The 19,608-nt window shown below is 39.2% G+C and overlaps 1 protein-coding gene across 16 annotated transcripts in view; it reads left to right on the forward strand.

The window, feature by feature from the left end:
• The window catches only part of LOC111159841 (ELAV like RNA binding protein 2), a 228,553-nt gene that overhangs the window by 185,561 nt on the left and 23,384 nt on the right, over nucleotides 1-19,608 (forward strand). For all 16 annotated transcript variants that reach the window (XM_022522484.1, XM_022522486.1, XM_022522489.1 and 13 more), the window contains one exon: nucleotides 218-321. In XM_022522484.1, the coding sequence (XP_022378192.1) occupies nucleotides 218-321 (104 nt within the window). The remainder of the gene's footprint in view (nucleotides 1-217; nucleotides 322-19,608) is intronic.

Here is a 19,608-nt window from a genome sequence, read left to right on the forward strand (position 1 = left end):
TGAGTTCTAACTGATGTTTAAACTTGCAAATGTAGTAGACAGTAGCTGAAAAAAAAAGACCACATGTATATTTCTAGGAGAATTAATATAGACTTCTTTTTACTATTGAGAAGCCGTGCTGGTGTTAATGACAAGACCATATGCCAGAATGAGAGTGGATCTCTGTCATCAGTGGTGTAGAACTAATATATGCCTTTTTCTCCTTACCTTTCATTAGGGCAGAGCTTGGGATATGGCTTTGTGAACTACATTGACCCTAAGGATGCAGAGAAAGCTATCAACACCCTGAATGGATTGAGACTTCAAACCAAAACAATAAAAGTATGTTTAAAAATTTTTTTATATCTACTTGCAGAACAGAGATTAAAAAAGAATTCAAGTCTTCTTGTACTTCTTTTCCTTTGTTTCATGCCCACATAGACACTTCTCGAGGAGGCATAGCAGAATTTTTTGCTTGTTGCGTGATGGGGAAACTATTCACGAGTACTTTATATAATCACTCCTGTATTAACAAGGTGGGGGGCAGCAGCAACTTTTCTTCACTAAGTACTCCGTGAAGCCTGCTGAATTAAATCTCCTTCCTTTGGAGTTATTTACTTTCTGTAAAGCTTGAGGAAACCTTTGACCAGTTCTTTGAGCCCAGGACTTGGCAGACTTGTTCTATAAAGGGCCAGGTAGTAAATACGTTAGGCTTTGTGGGTCGTGCCACCTCTGTCATGACTTCTCAGCTCTGCCCATGTACCTTGAAGCAACTGCAGCCAATAACTGCGTGAATGAAAGGATATGACTATGATCTTAGAAAACCTTATTTATGGAAGCTGAAACTTGAATTTCATGTCTTGTTATGTGTCACAAAACAGTTTTTTTATTTTGTCCCAGTCATTTAAAAATGTAAAAATCATTCTTAGCTCATGGATCATAAAAAACAGCTTGCAGGCTGGATGTGGTCCTTCGGCTCTGTTCTGACTCTGCTCTTTGAGGAGACTGACTGGAACTGCTTATGTGCCACACAGGTTGTTTTTCCTGTTACTTTTTTAAGACAATTGGTCAGTAATCTGTGGATATTTTCTGGCTTTTTTGAATTTTTGAAATGCCAACATAGATTGTATCTGGATAAGAAGTTAATACAATTTGGAGTATAGATATTTTTTCGTTTAGAAAATAAAACGGATGTTGCTTCTGGCAAATGCTTAGTGCACGTGCCATCAATTTTGCCTCTCCTGCCCAGTGCAGACATTGCCAATCAATCATGGCAGTCTGTCTCACTAAGTCTATATGTGGCTCCCAAATATTTTTCAAAATAATGTTCCAGACAACCTCTATCAATTGACTCAAGTTGGAACCTATTTTCCACCCTTGATTTAAGAAGTCAGCTCAGACTATAGCCTGAAGTGGTGAGGGGAAGTTAGTCAAGGCTGACGGTGGCATCCATCTTGCTTAGAGACTTGTCTAGAAGATTTCTGCTCATTTTTTCAGAAATCTGGAAATGCAATGTCATCTTTGTGTTTAAAAGTTGCTTCTCTCAGAATTGTCAGCTAAGGTAATTCATTAGCTCTGGATAGTTTTGACATCTCATTCTTTATATTTGTTGGCCCATAGGAAAAATGCCTCCCAGATCTGTCTCATCTAAAAGGAACTATATTGGGGGGGGGGGGGCTCCCAAATACATTTGGATGTAAGATGTCCAAGAATTGTCGATTAAGAAAATGTCCTCTGAAAATATTCATTTTAGCCAGATAATGAGCTGGTAATTATGCTACCAAAATTTGAGGGGGAAAAAATTAGATTTCTAATATAGTCTACAATCACAAAGACTTGTTTTTTAAAAATCTGGATTGCTTTTTCTAATTTCCATACTTTTCTGCACACTTTTGGGGGGGGTCACAAGGTTAACCTTTTACTAGTACTATTAAGCACTATTACTATTAAATAATAACAAATGCTGTTAAAAAAAAAAGACCTCTAATATCCAGTTACCTTCAGATTGTTTTGTGTGCCCTCTGTCTTCCTGAGGACGTTTGCAGGCCTCCTCATGTTAAATTGATTTCTAGAATTGCTGCTAATTTATCTTAGTGTTGAGATCCTGAGTTGTGGTTAAGAAGAAATTGGAATAGATGGTTGGGATGGCTCATACCAGAACATACCCTTTTCTCCACTCCAGAAATAGCCGCTCTTATTTCATTCTAGTGAGTCAGTTCTTTTGCTGTAAGGTCTTCTGCAGTAATGTCCATAAGAAGGCAGAAATGTGGGGGAAACAGGTCGCCAGAGAATAAATTTCCATGGCCTGCAAGGAAACCATTGATGGCAGCTGCTTCCTTACTGCCCGTTGCCGGGCTTTTTCTTTAGGGCCCAGCTGCTCAGGCAGAATACGTGGAAGAAAGGACAGTAATGCCTTGTGGCTTTTAAACTGTGACATCTGCTACTTCTGATTTTCCGAAATGGGGGTGGGAGTGGTGGGGAAGGCAGCAGGCTACTTCTTTCCCCGCCCCCATTCAGTTCCTGTAAAAATATCAGATAACAGCTGGTATCCTCAATTTGGCCCAGATTTCTCTGAGAGGGAAAGCAGACCATTTTCCAAAACTATAGAGCACCATTTTTGTCTGTTTGTTCTTTGTATTTTTTTTTCCCTCTTATTTTCAGTGAGACATGTTTTGTGTGTTCTTAGGCAACATCTTGAGCCAGTTTTCTCCTCATGTTTGCTGCTTCAAGTACCTTTTGGAAGCTCCACTTAAACCATTCCATTCTCTGGGATACCATTCCATAAATTAGCCCTTTTATCCTTCTTGCGTCCATCCTGGCGGTGACTGTAGGACTAAACTTACATAAATACCAGTCTCCTCATGTTACTTCTCACTCAGACCTCTCTTGTATTTCCCTGCTCTTTCACCGTTATCGTTTGAGTTAACGTTGGAGTTGACCCAGTATTATTACTACTTTCTGGGTAGTCAACCTGGCTCTTCCTTAGTGAGCTGATCTTCTCAGGCTCTGCACATCTGTAGTCTCAACTCCTGGCATACCCTTTCATGCTGCTTTAGTTAAATAGCAATCTCCCCATCTATGGGAGCCCATCTGAAGTACCTTCTTCAGCCACTGCCCCCAATAAAAGAGTTGAGACCTTAGTGCTCAAAGAGCTTGGCTAAGTCCAGGCCATTGAAGACAAAACTCTTACATTTAATGTGGCAAAACTCTTTCCCTTTAGAAAGCTGCAGTAGACTAATTAATACATACATCATATATGAGTATACAAATGTTTGTTTGCTCCTCTAGTTAAATCTTCCAAGCCACCTAGCATTTAGTATGCATTTGGTAGAATTCCTAGTAATTGCAATATTGAAGCAGTGTATCAAGTGCTGTGAAAGGTGGTTTATTTAGCAGTTTCTCCTGGGGCTTCCTAATAGCATTAGCCCAGTAGGGTTTTTTGCAATAGATGGATGGTGTGTTGAATAAATGACAAATATTCAGTATTTCTGCCGTGAGTGAAGCCACGTCCCTCAGGCACTGCGAAATCCTAAAGAAATTATTCCTAAACTTGGTTGCATTAGAATCACCAGGAGAAGTGAATTAGAAATTCATGTTCCTGGGTGCACTACCGAGCTACTGGATCAATGTCCAGAGGTGAGATGCAGAAATCTGCTTTTTTTTTTTTTTTTAAGATTTTATTTATTTATTTGACAGAGAGAGAAATCACAAGTAGGCAGAGAGGCAGGCAGAGAGAGAGGGAGAAGCAGGCTCCCCGCTGAGCAGAGAGCCCGACTCAGGGCTTGATCCCAGGAACCTGAGACCATGACCTGAGCTAAAGGCAGAGGCCTAACCCACTGAGCCACCCAGGCGCCCCTGAGAAATCTGCTTTTTAATAAGCTTTCCAGTTCATGACAGCAGGTCTAAGGCCTAGCATGTAGAAACCACCAAAATGTACCTTTTCTGAATAGGTGGCTTCTCTATCTCTTTGGTATTTTTGCATTCAAAGTTCAGTTTGTTTTCATCTTTTACCTTTATAATCTTCTTGTGGATAATTCTTAGCATACTGAATGATAGATAGTTCAGCATTCAGAGTAAAAAGAAGTTCATACCATCTTCACTTTTTAAAAAATATGGCTTAGATAGAAATTAGAAAAAGTTAATATGTTCACCTTACGTTAGAAAGATATTTATTTATTTATTTTTAAAAAGATTTTATTTATTTATTTGAGAGAGAGAGAGAGAGAGAGAGAGACAGTGAGAGAGAGCATGAGCAAGGATAAGGTCAGAGAGAGAAGCAGACTCCCCGTGGAGCTGGGAGCCCGATGCGGGACTCGATCCCAGGACTCCAGGATCATGACCTGAGCCGAAGGCAGTCGTCCAACCAACTGAGCCACCCAGGTGTCCTAGAAAGATATTTATTATAAATAGCATTCATAGGTTAAAGTTTCAAAGTGGTTATTGTCTTTTCCTAAGGATCACATTTTTTTCCTGATGATGTTTATGTTTTGGCAGCTTACCTTGCTGGTGATGTCACACCATCTCTGAGCTATGTGGGAGGCAGTCATGATAAAGCCTGCCCACATTGTCCCTGACACTGAGATGGTAAATATGGTGTGAAGAATTCAAGATGTTTTTAACTTCTGATATTAGGGAGTGTAGTGAAAAGGTAGTATATTATGTACACAATTCAGGTGTGGGGGGATGGGAATCTTATCATGACAGCGTCAAAAATTGTATACTGGGACAAGGGGGTGGGAATCTCATCAAGACCCCACTGTTCCCCAGGGGAGCCCTTTGTTCTGTGGACTGTTTGGGATCTCAGTGGTTGTGACTGCTGTGTTCAGTCTTCATGTTCTTTGCTTATTTTGTTTTTAGGAGTCTCAGGTACTGATAAAATCTACACTGGTATATGAAACATATATGGCTTCATGCTAATACCATTCACCCACTAAGGGAAAATGTATTTTTTGCCTAGGTTAATGGTACCAGACTTAAATTCATAATTAATAGAGTAAAATATTGAATATTTCCAAAAAGTCTTATATGCTCCCTTCCCCCCCCGCCCCCCCCATCAAGTACTGTGAATAGGTGATGGAAGTCTTTCCTCCCAGCATCACTCCCAACTTCTCCCCCTCCTACTGGGGGTGTAGAAATATTTGTTATTCCCAAAAGTGGGCTTGCTTTATCTTGGATGTAGGAGATATTATCTCAAGGAATAGAAGTTTTTTGTTATTAATGGTAGGTACCCTGAGAAAATCATGGCTTCTCTGCCCCATTGAAGGAAAACAAAACCCCTATTTGGAAATCCTACCAGCATGGAAAAACTGCCTAAATTTGGTTTAGATTAGATAGGTTTTTTTTCTTAATCTTTCAGACATAAATCAACCTAAATTTTACCTTTGCTTAAAAGTTATTATTGACATATATTAATGGAAATTTCTCATATTAAAATAACCAAACCACCATTTAAAGTCATATGGAAAAACTGTTATAGAATTTGAAATACTGGGGTGCCTGGGTGACTCAGGGGGTTAAGCTTGTGCCTTCAGCTCAGGTTATGATCTCAGGGTCCTGGGATCCAGCCCTGTATAGGGCTCTCTGTTCAATGGGGAGCCTGCTTGCCCCCTCCATCTGCCTGCCTCTCTGCCTACTTGTGATCTCGCGCTCTGTCAAATAAATAAATAAATAAATAAATCTTTACAAAAATTGAAATACTAATTACAAATAGTGTCTATTTTTTAAAGTGTTCAGTTCATTTGAGAACAGTTAAGTAAAGCCAATAGACCTTTATTCTGAGCCATTGTGTTGATTTAAATTATTTTTACATTTATATCTTTTTCTCACTAGCCTATCCTTTTTCCAGTAACTGTCATTTTTACAGACTTCTTTTGTGTGTTTGTTTAGCATGAACTATGTCCTTATTGTTACTACTTTTATTTGTCTTTTCATTTTATTAATGGGCATTTTTAAAGAACAAAAGTTTTAAGTTTTGACAAGGTCTAATTTATGAATTTGTTCTTTTAATAAATAAAATGCTTTTGGTATTGAATGCATGATACCCTTAGGTAACCCAGGGTCACAAAAATTTCTTCCTGTGGAACTATATCCTTAATATAGGAGGAATACAGAACTGCATTTCTGAAATTTTAGTCTCCCTGACATTGATAAAGTGTTTTAACTGACTTTGTGATCTTGGACAAGTCTTTTAATTGTCTAAGTTTCCATTTTATCTGTAAAATTAGTCAATTTATTCATCACTGAGAATGTTCATTACTTTTTTTTTTTTAAGTTTTCCATGGTCTGCCAAATTGCATTGTAAAGGGTGCAACTATTTAATAAATATTTAATGAACTCCTGGTTATCATGGAATGATTTAGTTAGTGGTGAAGTGTAGTACCCCATCCTAAAGAGAGAACAGTTTTAAATGTTGCTCTTTGCCATTGTTGAAAGTTTATCAGCCACAGTAAAATCTGTGCTGGGAAACCATTCTCTAGCTTCACCCTGTTTTTGGTACAGAATTACTAGGGAGGGCATTGGTTCTCACTTACCATTTAAACCATTCTTTTATAAAATTTAATTCTGACCATTAGAAAATGCTACATAGGGGGCACCTGGGTGGCTCAGTTGGTTGGGCAACTGCCTTCGGCTCAGGTCATGATCCCGGAATGCCAGGATCGAGTCCTGCATCGGGCTCCCAGTTCCACGGGGAGTCTGCTTCTCCCTCTGACCTTCTCCCCTGTCATTCTCTCTCTCGCTCTCTCTCAAATGAATAAATAAAATCTTTAAAAAAAAAAAAAAAAAGAAAAAAGAAAATGCTACATAAATCATCAACTCTTTAGGGTTGAGAAGGAACGGTCATGGAAGTTGGAAATGTAAGTGAAGTTAGGCTTGCCACCTGCTGGGTGCTCTATTTGAATATCTGCAGCACCATTTTGGGGTGTTTGAGACAAGCAGCACCATTTTGGGGTGTTTGAGACAATAGCAGTAACGCTGAGAGCTTATGCTTTTGTAGGGAAGTTTGAAAGCAGGTGGTAGGGGAACCACATAGAATTAGCTGGAGCAGTAAGCAGGGGAAGTAATGCAGAAGGGAGCCAGAGAGTGTTGGGGGATGATAAAAGGCAGCTGTGCCATGCCAAGGTTTTATATTGTAGGTGAGGGAGAACCATGAAAGAGTTTCAAGCAGGACAATGATGGATTGGACTTAAGTATTTGTGAAGAAGGGAAGTTTTATTTGGTAGAAATCCTGCATCTCTCTGAGCATCTCAGGCTACCCTAGTGTTCTTTTAGCTTATGTAGTTGATTTTGTTTTCTGTGCAGGTACAAAGTGTAGATATTTGTAGAAGTGTGAGCTTAATAGACTTGAACAAAGCATCTCCTATAAAGTACCCCGCATTTCAGTACTGCTGCATTTGGATCATCATTTACCTTTTACCTTGACCAGATTTGGAAATTTGAAAGTAATAGTCTGAAGGACAGGCCTCAAATTAACTGACAACTTCTGAGATGTTAACCTAAGCTGCTATTTGGCTGGTCAGACTTTCGTTTGTGGAGGGATAAAAAAAGTGGAAAAAGTACATACCAGGAGTGGAAGTGAGGATGGAAGCTGAGTGAATAATTTCTTTGCCTTTTTAAAAATAAAGACTGGATGTATTGTAATTTCCTTTTTAACTCATGGTCTGGAACTTTCCAGAGCCATGTGCCAAGTTTTACCAATATATTGCTACATCAGATTATCAGAACCCCTTCAGTGCATTTAAATAAAACTCTTATATGCACACGGAGACTAGTTACCATTGTCCTCATTGGAAATGAGGAATAAGATATTTAAAATAAGGTATTATTTGTATAATGTTTGTCATGTGTTTGTAGAATACTCCATTGTGAGCCTGATTTTTTTTTCTTTCTTTCTTTCTTTTTTTTTTTTTTTAAGATTTTATTTATTTATTTGAGAGAGAGAATGGGAGAGAAAGGTCAGCAGGAGAAACAGACTCCCCAGCGAGCAGAGAGCCTGATGTGGGACTTGATCCCGGAACTCCAGGATCATGACCCAAGGTGAAGGCAGTCGTTCAACCAACTGAGCCACCCAGGCGCCCCCTTTTTCTCTCTTTTTTTTTTTAAACCACAAAAAGTACCATAGGTTGTTACTTACTCATCTTGGCTGACCTGGAGAGTGTGGGCTGGTGGCCTAGCCTAGTCCAGAACTTCATCATCCCAACTCAGGCCTATTAGTGTTACTCCTGCTCCTTCCAAGCTCCCTTCATAGTGTAAAGGAGACATTTGAAAATTTCCAGAGGGCAGTAACTTGGCATTATCTGAATGGCTTTTCTGTAGATTGGTTGGTAGAGCAGAGGTGAGCCTGCACAGAGGGATAGGCGAGGAGGAAGGTTCCCTGTAGCATTGTCTCTGCTTGCTTCCTGCTCACCCCTGCTTGTGAATCACAGTACAGGGGGATGGTGGGAGAGCCTCAGCACTTGATTGAATCCATCTTTCTTAGGAGGGAATTTATAGATCATTTTATTTTCCAAGCCTCTGCTTTTCCTGCCGATTTCATAGATGTGTATCAGCAAAAGCATTTCGGCTAGGCACTATTAACGCTTAACTGCTTATCTTTTCTACTGCTCTTTAAGGGTAGGGTAGGGCTTGTGGCCTTTTATTTATGACTTGGGAGACGTACTACCAGGTAGTTGAGTGGCTTCAGTGTGTCCTGTAAAGTTAGCTTAAGAGGTTAAGATGGGTGTGCTAACTTCTGAAGAAGGGTCCCTTAATTTCTTGCTTTATCTACTTTTTGTAGTAGTTGCATAGGACTTTATCCTTCTACTTGTCTGGATTTATGCAAAAACAATAGTCTTTTGTAGGCACATTCGTCCTACCCCCACCAACCCTGTTTTTAAGGATTTATGTATTTAGAGCAGTGGGACTGGGGGGAGAGTCAGTGGGAGAAGCAGACTTCCCACTAAGCAGGGAGCCTGATGTGGGGCTCAGTCCCAGGACCTCCAGATCATGACTTGAGCCAAAGGCAGATGCTTAACCAACAGAGCCACCCCAGCATCCCAGGCAAATACTCCCTTTGACCAGTGAAATGCAACTCAGGTTAAGGGACTTGTTCAAAACCCAGTGCAGCTGATAGCACCACTAGGAACAGGAATGTAAGGACACGTTGGCTGACACTGGTGGCTTTTATTGTTTTCTTTCCATCTTGTATTATTGATATTCAGGTGTTTTCCTTAGAAATGGGTTATAGATACCACTACAGACAAATGGAATATTTTCTTGGGGACCTTCATTGGGATGTTTTATTGTCTTGAGACTTTCTGAATCCGGTATCTGTTAGGTGTGAGAAAACGGAGCTCTTCCTAGTCGTGGAAAAACTGCTGCCTTTTGGGCTGAGTGCTGTCGACATCCACACCTCCAGCTTGAGAGGAAAACCAGTGTCTGGAGTTCCTGGTTAGTGGATGGGCAAGTTCACAGAGATTTAAGTATTTTGATGGTAATGGGAGAGAATTATTATAGTAACTGTCCAGATCTCTGTTCTATAGGACACGACCCATTCAGAATGTTTTTCTGGTAGGTTCTTGCTAGTCTTAGATGCAGGTTTAAAAGTTAAAGTGCATTTGTCACATTTGTTTGCAGACTCTTTACAAAAGCACGTGTGGTCCATTTTCTTTATCTCTCACCTCTGCCAGATTTTCCTCTCATTGCCCTTAGCATCATTTCTAAGCTACAAGCACTAATCTGGTTTGTGGGGTTTTACTTTGGATGTTTCTTGACCTATTGTTGATGGTTAAGCAGAGAGGGAGGGCTGTGTTTTAAAAACGGTATAGGCAGTCTGTTGCGTGTATGCCCCCATCCCAAATGAGAAGTGCTCCTTTGAATGCGTCATCAAGACCTTGAGCCGTAAGTCCTGGCTTTCTGTCTTGCTCTCACTCTCCTGGTCTAGCTTTCTCATTTGTAAAATGGTGGGGTGGTACTGATGACACAATTATTGTATAGCGTGTTACTGAACATCTAGAGGTAGAAAGTACTTGTGTTGGCCCGTGACTTTCAGAAAGAGAAGATCAAGAATTTCAGTTTTTCAGTCTTTTCTATAGTTGAGTAGTATTCTAGAAATCTAATTGGGGAAATTGAAAAGCTACTTTTTCTAGATGAAAATAGTCACCTGTTTAGTTCGTTGGTTTAATTTTGTTGGATATTTGAAAAGCTGTTGTAGTTACCTTGTGCTGTAGAGAAGTGGGTTGTGAAAAAAATCAATAAATCATGCTAATGTGCTCCATTTTTTGGTCATTAGTATAAGGTTACCTCCTCCCATAGGAAAGAGAAGTGTAATCCTTCCTGTATAGGTTCTGGGTTTGCTAATGAGTCTTGAAGTGACCCTCCCTGACCCTCAGGTGAGCAGCAAGCACCTGCCTGGTCGTGGAAACTAGTCATTCAGAAAATGTTTTCATTTCCACAAATTTTGTTAAATGACTGTTTAGAAATTTGACTATTCCTATTTGTTTTCACCCAAATGACCCTGTTTGTATTCCTAGAAAGATTCTGGAGTCACTGAGAGTGGCTCTCACCTCACAGAATTAAGCACAGCAGCCTTTTAAACAGACCAGCCAAGCTGATGAGCTCCCTGATCCAGCCAAGCCCCAGTCAACCGAGCTTGTTTTTGGAAATACCTTGGGATGAATTTTACGGGCTTTGTTTTACTTTTACATGTTTATATTTGTCAGTGATTCATATTCCTATATCCTTTCAAGCTGCCTGTGAATTTCTTACTCACTTGGAAAACAGCATTGATTGGTGACAAGGAGGAAAACTAGTTTCTAGGAATCCTGAGTATGCCCCCAGAGTATGAGGATTACCTGTTTAAAGTCCCCTTGTGTAAGGGAGTGCCAAAACATTAACATTCACCAGAATTCCTGGTGTGGTGTGGTTGATAAAATGCATATTTCTGGACTCCAGTAGAACTGACTGACAGCAAAGATTGTATTTTAACCAAACATTACAGGTGATTGTTAATAGGTGGTGGTCTGACCTGAGAACCATTGTTTGGTGGACCTTAATGATTTGAACTTGGATAGGTCTGTGGTGCTTGTTTCAAAATAAATCTACATGTAAATAAGATTTTCATTTGTGGGCTCTATTATAAACTATCTGGAACACTTGTGCTTAACAGATGTACTTTTAATGAATATAATGCTGGACTTAAATAAAACACTCTCTCTCTCTCTCTCACACACACACACACACACACACACACACACACAGTACTCATTTTCAGAGCATTTCAGTGTCATTAAATAATTTTAGCTTTACAAGTACATAAACGTCATTTAATATTTGATTCTGAGGGTTGGGAATTTGCAGCATGGTTCTTCTGGGGCCCATTCATTTAAAATGGATATTTCATGTTAGTATAGAGATTGGGGAGTTGAATTATATGATTCAAGATGGTTGTGAATCCTTAGAATATGGAAGTTGCTTTTAAAATGCAATAAAAATTAATTTCCTATTTTTAGGCTCCCAATCATGCCCCTCTTCTCCCCCTCCCTAGTATCTGGATGTTTGAACTTTTCTGGTCATGGTTTGAATAAATGGGAATTTGCTCTGTTATCATAAATACTCTCTCACATCGCATGTTATAAATATTGAAAGGAAAAAAACCTGTTTACTGTATGTCACCTTAATTTAGAAACCTTTTGACCTATAAATTGAATTTTGTCCCAAAGCTATGTGAAAGCAGTGCAGACTGTCACCAGAAGGCTTACAATGTCTCTGTTCTCAGATTTGCAAAAATGGGTTAATAAGTAATTGTCACCAACTTACAGGATTTTCCACAGTGTTCTTCATTAACCAGTGTCTTGGGGGAATTGTGAAATATGCATTGTCTGCACACTGCTCTGGCGTACAAAGTCAAATGAACCATGAAGGTGAGGGCTAAAAACACCCCTCTCACCTTTGTACTTTGTCCTTTGAGTATTAAAGAACATTGATCTACCAAGTGGCAAATGGGGTACTATTTGGCGGTTTAATTACAGCCAGTGAATGTTATTGATGCTATCAATCAGCAAGACCCAGGGAAAGGGCACGGTGCCAGACCATTTGCTGCTTCCGACAGTGTAATTAAATACCTCAGGACTGGATTCTCAAGGTAAAGTGAGAGGTGCTTCCGCACATCTGAAGCAGGAGAGCACTTTGTCTTGCAACACAGGTAAAGGTGGTTATCCCCTCCTGTTGCTGCTCTTTAAATTTTTGGAGGTGTCTACAAATGGCAGTGATATGGTCCTGTTCCTTGTGTACATTTAAGGTTGTTGGTGTTTTCCTTAAAATCCCTCTCTCTTGGGGTGCCTGGGTGGCTCAGTGGGTTAAGCCTCCGCCTTTGGCTCAGGTCATGATCTTAGGGTCCTGGGATCAAGTTCTGCATCGGGCTCTCTGCTCATTGGGGAGCCTGCTTGCTCCTCTCTCTCTGTCTGCCTCTCTGCCTGCTTGTGATCTCTCTCTCTGTCAAATAAAATCTTAAAAACAAAATAAAACCCAACCCTCTTTCTTGTAAGATCTTCACAACTGTCATACAAAAGGCTTTAGGAATACAATAATTACTTTTTCTTAAAGCTGTTTGGGGGGATATATAGCTCAGGTGTCTAATAGATATTTGGAGAATGAGGGATTGTCTTTGAATGAGACTATTAGTCCTGCAAATCAGTTCATTTAAAAAGCTTTCCTTGTGATTATTCTCTAATGTCTAATCATGTTGAGAGAAAAATATCTTGATTGGTTGAAGTTATAAAGCATTCAGTAGTATTTCAGGGATTATTCCTTTTAAACTCTCTATTGAATAAATTTTTCATAGTTGTATAACTTAATGTCCGGTTCACAAAATATATTTGGTAAAAGTTTCTTTGGTTCTGGGGAGGATTTATAATAGCATTCCTATTGTCCTTTTTTTCTCCTCTTCCCAAATATTATTACATGTGTTTGACATGTAAATTTTCATCTAGGTCTATTTGAGAGAGAAATGCCTTGTGCAATCCAAAATGTTTGTTACTCCTCCCCACCCCCCTCAAATGGTGTATAGTTTGTACTCATTAAGGTTTACCAAAGACAGGCTCACCTTGAAAGAAAGTGAGGTGGTTTCCTAACTTTTTGTGCATATGCGTGTGTACATAGAAGCATACACACACTAGATTCCTGACAGTTGGGTTAAAACAGGCCTGAAAACACTTCTTGGCTCTTGTGATTTAATTGTAATATAGGTATGTGTTGCAAACTGTTTTTACATTTACAACAGGTGTTTGAAGGAAGATTGTTAGAAATTTTCCTTTAGATGTTTGAGAAATAATTTTTTAAGGACGTTAAAGGTTTAGTAAAAGCGAGTATTTCATCTTTAAGAGCCTTATCCCATTAGGGGCTTTTACATTATGTGAAATCATCATAGCAAGTTCAACAGTTTGTTTCCAAGTTTGTATGGAAGGGCATGTGCTTTTAAAAATTATTAATGGCCACTGTACATGTGCTTTTTTTCCCTTCTCCTCCCCCACCAAGGTTAAAGATATCAAAAATAATACTAAAAAAAGAATTGCAAAATTTTTTTAAAGACTGTACAATCTTGGGTAGGGAATCTTGGATAGGGAGCATCTGAGTAATGAAATACTTAATTCTGCAAGCATTTTGAGTGTCTAGTATGTACCAATCAGCTTTGCTAAATGTTGGAGCCATGCTAAAATATGACAAGATACCGTCTTGTCCTTGATGTCGTTGTGTAGTAGGGAGAGACAGCACTTACTTTATATGACCGTTTTTTTGATGTATGGTAAGTGAATGCAGAGTACAGTGGGAATGGATATGTCACTGGCTGTCGAGAGGCCTCTGCAATGGCTTCAGAGGTGATAGGGTTTTACAAAATAGGGTTTATCACGCCGAGAAAGAAGACAGGTATTAGACATGAAGGAATGTCTCATCCAAAGGCATAGAGGCCTTTATGTGACATGTACTTTTTGGAAGAAACTTACATCTGGAAACTATAAAGTGTGCTCAGTCTGTTGAGTATTAACCTTCTATTGAAAATGATTGGGAGGAAAATTTGGTTAAACGTAGCCCCATAGTTTACATTTATCCTTTTTCAGTGAAGACCTAATTCATGAAAGGAACTATAGAGATGAATTTTGGGCAGATTAATTCATTTGTTCATAGATACCTCTCTGCCTTGTTCTGCAAAGATCCATGGTAACCTGTGAGATTCATTTAAGATATTTAAAAATGGTACCAAGATGAAATTTCTCTGTGGAGTATTTAGTGTACACACAGAAACAGGATCATTATATTTTCATTACTGAATATATAAGTAGGTCAAAGAAGACTTGGATATCTGAACCAACATTGTGGCGAAGCAGTTTTTCTTCTAGTTATAGAACAAAGGGGAACTTACTGTAGATCATATTTAAGTTAGCTTTTTATTTATTTATTTATTTATTTTTTAAAAAAGATTTTATTTATTTATTTGACAGAGGGAGATCACAAGTAGGCAGAGAGTCAGGCAGAGAGAGAGAGGAGGAAGCAGGCTCCCTGCAGAGCAGAGAGCCCGATGCAGGGCTCGATCCCAGGACCCTGGGATCATGACCTGAGCTGAAGGCAGAGGCTTTAACCCACTGAGCCACTCAGGCGCCCCTTAAGTTAGCTTTTTAAATGGCAACACTGATTTTGACTATTTTCACCTAGCTTACTATGGGAAAATTACCTCCGTATCATATATGTGTCTGACCCACATATTGTATATATATATATATTTCTGTAGGCTATCACTCCCCTGCTTATTGAACGCTTTTCTGTCACATAAAAGGGCTCCAGAATCTGTCCCAACTTGGTATTACAAGGTTGTCTTTGTTCTGCAGTGATCCTTATCTTGCTTACCTGGGCTCCTCATCCTTGAAGATGCAAGTCAAAGTCTTATTTCCTGCCTTGGGTCATTCTCTGCCTATACTGTCCTATACCAAGGTCATTATACTGACTTTTTATTTTGCTATTAAAACATTTGTTTATTTTATTTTATTTATTACTGTATGTTACCTTTTTTTCCCCTTGGATGGTCTACTCTCAGAGGAGCAGTCAGATTTGTCTTCAGAGCAATTCCCAAAATACTTAAGCTTTTATTTAAAATTTCTGAAGGAGGAATTTTCTGTATATATTGTTTATAAGGAATGGTGGAGATGTGCTCTCTATGCTCAAAGATAGGAAAATTCACAATTTAAGTGAAACCAAAAGTGAAACTCTGACACTTCCTGAGAGGTCTTACTGTTTATGGAGGACACATCCAAATGAAGGATATATGAAGGGCTTACCTGCTTTTTCTTTTCTACAGTTAATGAAGATCGAACTCTTGTTTTCCTTTTATGAGTGATTTTCCACGTAATGTCCATCAGCCTGTGTCTTTTTGTCCTTTGTCACTTTCACCTGTTCTTTTTTCTCTCTCAAACCCTAGATGGAGTATGTTCAAGCCCTAGGATATGTAACCCACCAAAATTGGCTTGTCAAGAACCTTCTTTTTCCACACATTACCAACCAGTGCTTGTTGACTTTTATCATTAAAACTCTTCAGTTTACTTCTACCAAGTACTGTGGAGACCTTTAGGTTTCACTTTCTAACTCAACATTTAATCTGTTGGCAGTGCTTTACATCTGCTGGATGGTCCAATGCTATATAAATTATATTTCAAGTTTATTTTTGCAGGTAAAATTGTAACTGGTAACTTTGATAGTATGACTTTTGTTAGAGATTGCATCTGATGAAATTTCAGAATCTTGAAAGAACCCTTAAGAAGCAACTCCTGGAGAATGGTTTTCTAAGAACTGAATGAGTACACTATTTTTCTGCAAGCCAGTTTAACTTGTGTTGTTTCCAGTGAAGCACAGAAAGCCAGATTGTTTGGACAAGCATCACACCTTCTAATCACCTTGCCTAAGAGGTACTTCATTCAGAAAGTGCCCCTGCAGGAGGCCATGCAGGTCAGCAGGAATTGGAGTGCCTCCTTGGTGGGTGGGGCTGTAAGATAGGGGCTCGAACAAGAATTAATTTCAACCCTCTAGGACTTTACAGCCTAGTAATAGAAAAGCTTTGTAAGCGAAAGGTGGTCCTGTTACCTGGGAGGAGGCATCCAGGCAGTCTGCTGCGCTGGCAGTGTTGAGGAAGCCTGAGACACGGCTGAGTATTGAGTACTAGTACTGAAATTTCTCTTTTTCTTGAAGTCTCCCCAATGTCGTCCTACTATATTTAGTGATAGTGTCCAAAATGAAAAATTCCCAATACTCCCTGCTAGCATAGACACCTTAGCATTTTTTTTCTACTGTGAAATCACGTTGAATCATTAGGCACTGGTTGAATCCTGCATTCAATCAACACTGGTTCGTAATGTGTGGAAAAAGAAGGTTCTCGACAAGCCAATTTTGGTGGGTTACATATCCTAGGGCTTGAACATACTCCATCTAGGGTTTGAGAGAGAAAAAAGAACACATGAAAGTGACAAATAACCTGCAGTTGAATCCCACAAATAACCTGCAGCCCACATTCAGAAGCATACCTGCAGGCCTAAGAAAATAGGCCCTGTTCCCCGAAGTCCACTTATTATTTCTACCACTGTCTCCCTGAAATGGATTTCTCCTCTGTTTCTCATTTTGCATCCAACTTTAGTCTCTAACAGATCTTTATGAGAAAGAATAAGGAGGTGGGAAGATTATTTAATATGCGTAAGTTTAATTAGACAAATAAGATTAAATTGGTCTTTTCTATCAGCCCATTTAAATATGCTTGATGTGGACCCTCTATATGACAGTAAGACATCCTTTTCCTCATGCTTCAGCCAGCCTTTCCAACGTGCTCCTCTGCCATTGTCTTACAAAATACTGGGAATATTGTATTGTAATAAAGTAATTATTAGTAAGGATTAATTTTTATACTAACTGCCATGGATTTGGGAGAGACTTATTTATTTCCCCTTTGAACTGTTTTCCTTTTAAAGTGCATATATCTTCTGCCAAATGGCCCCCTCTGTGTCTTCTCAGAGATAATAGTCACCTTTGAGTTTCTTCTTAACATAAATTAGGGACGCATATGATAATACCCAATTTATACCCTACCGTTCGGATCGATTCAACTAATACATGTAACATACCGAGGGGTGCTTGGGTGTTGGTTAAGCATCTTATTTCAATTTCAGCTTAGGTCATGATCTCAGGGTTGTTGTGCTGGGGGCTCCACATTCAACAGGGAGTCAGCTTGGGATCCTCTCTGCCTCTGCCACACCTTCCCCTCCTCCCTTCACCATAAGTGTTTGCACATGCTCTCTCACTCTCTCACAAATCTTCTATAAATATATAACATACCAAGAACAGTGCCTGGCACATGGTAAGCATTTAATAAACGTTTGAGGCTATCATGATCTATGTTACTGTGATTTTATATATACATGAAATTCTATGGTATGATGAAACATTACTATGGTTCTCCAGCTTTGTGTTAATAGTTTTATTTTTCCATTTCATCTTTGTGAGGTAAGAACTATCATTAATGTCAGATTGCAAATGAAGAAATAGAGGCTTCAGAGAATGTACAGAAATTATTCATTCCCCAGTTATATAATTGATAAGGTAACAGAGGCAGGGTCTGAACTTACTCTGTGTGATTCCATGCCCTGTGTTTGCAGTACTTCATGACTTTGGAGAGTGCTGGTACAAGCATCAGTTTCTGGCCAGTAGTTCAGAGTATGCTCTGTTGCAGCCAGAACTTCACCAGTAGTGTTGCATTTTCTTTTGCCTCTGTAAGTTTTTTGACCTAGTACTAAACTAATTCATGTTTGCCTCAATTCTAGCCTATTTATATTACTTAATACTTTTTTTTTTTTTTTTTTTTAAGTAGGCTCCACATTGGATGTGGGACCTGAACTCATGACCCTGATGAGATCAAGGGTTCCAGGTTCTACCCACTGGCCCAGCCAGGCGTCCCTTACTTAATTTGCCTAAAGATATGTGGCCAAATAAATACAGTCTTCTTTCTCATTTTTAATGTTAAAAGTAAGGAAGTTTGCTTTTCTGAACCAGTACAGAAAACTTCCTAATGCAGAGGGGATAGGAATGAACTCTAGTGTTACAGCTGAAACTCCCCCATTTTTTTTCCCTCCCAGACCACTTAAGTGTAATCACTTTTGAAAATTTTTACTGGGCTCAGTGAAGGTATGGGTTTGGAAATGCAATATGGAATATCCATTCCATTGATAGATTCCTGCTTAGACTTTAAGATGACTAATCCACCGCTGCTGCAATTGTCCATCTGATTTAATATCACCACCCCCTTTCAGATGCCAGATCACTACCTGATCTACTTGTTTTTTTTTGTTGTTGTTGTTTGTTTGTTTGTTTTTTTGTTAAATTCTTTAGATGCAGAGATTTTTAGAAATTTGGAAGGTGTTTTTGGCCTAATGCTTTACCACAGGCTCCCTGTTTGCCTTTACCAGCACTAGAGTCCTTGTTGAGCCAGCTGTGTACAACAGCCAGGTAGAAGCAACAACGGAAGGCCAGATGTGTTCTACTAACTTTGATAGTTTACTAAATACCTAGATACTTTAGCAAAAAAAAATTTTTTTTAAAGATTTTATTTATTTATTTGTCAGAGAGAGCGCGCGCACGAGCACAGGCAGACAGAGTGGCAGGCAGAGACAGAGAGAGAAGCAGGCTCCCTGCCGAGCAAGGAGCCCGATGTGGGACTCAATCCCAGGACGCTGGGATCATGACCTGAGCTGAAGGCTTAGCCAACTGGTTAGCCAAAGCTTAACCAACTGAGCCACCCCCGCGTCCCTACTTTAACAAAATTTTAATGAAACTATAATAAGATACAAAGGTATCTGTCAGGACAGTCTGTTTGGACCCTCATTTAATTGATACACATGCATGAAATTAAATTGGGTAACTTTTTTTTAAGATTTTATTTATTAGCATGAGAGAGCGAGCACAAGCAAGGGTGGGAGCGGCAGGCAGGGGCGAAGCAGGCTCCCTGCTGAGCAGGGAGCTCAGTGCCAGACTCTATCGCAGGTCCCTGGGGTCATAACCTGAGCTGAAGGCAGACGTTTAACTTGCTAAACTACCCAGGTACCCCTGATTTGGGTAGCATTTAATAGACTCAGGTCAGTGTAGTTTCTCAGAGGCTGCATTTAAGATGTGTGAAAAAGGAAATCTAAGTTGTCAAGTATCCAGTTTATGATGAGTTGTTTAATACAAATATTATAACCAGCACACTTTTGTTTTTAATAATGTCATATATGATCACTTTATTCTTACATTATTTACTCTTTTGTTCATTTTTAAGGTGGATATAAGAATCAACTGCTTTGAATTTTATTTAATGTTGTTGCGCTGAAGGAAATGATGTAAAACCGGGTAGTCTTGCTAGTGTAATACACCCAGTTGCTATTTTCCCTTTCTGTCAAGTGATAGGAGATTTTTTTTTTAAAGCATGTTTGATACCTAAAATATTCTGATTATTTGAGGTATGTTTTAATTTACTTCATGTAAAGCAATAGTCTCCAGGTTCCTGATTTGATTTTTCTCTCTTCAGCTGCCCCTCCCCTCCCCTTATCTCTCTTAACTCTTTTTCAGACATTTCTTTTTTTTTTTTTTTTT

This window comes from Enhydra lutris, unplaced genomic scaffold, assembly GCF_002288905.1.
Source record: "Enhydra lutris kenyoni isolate GAN:26980312 unplaced genomic scaffold, ASM228890v2 scaffoldscaffold70, whole genome shotgun sequence".
NCBI classification, from domain to species: domain Eukaryota; kingdom Metazoa; phylum Chordata; class Mammalia; order Carnivora; family Mustelidae; genus Enhydra; species Enhydra lutris.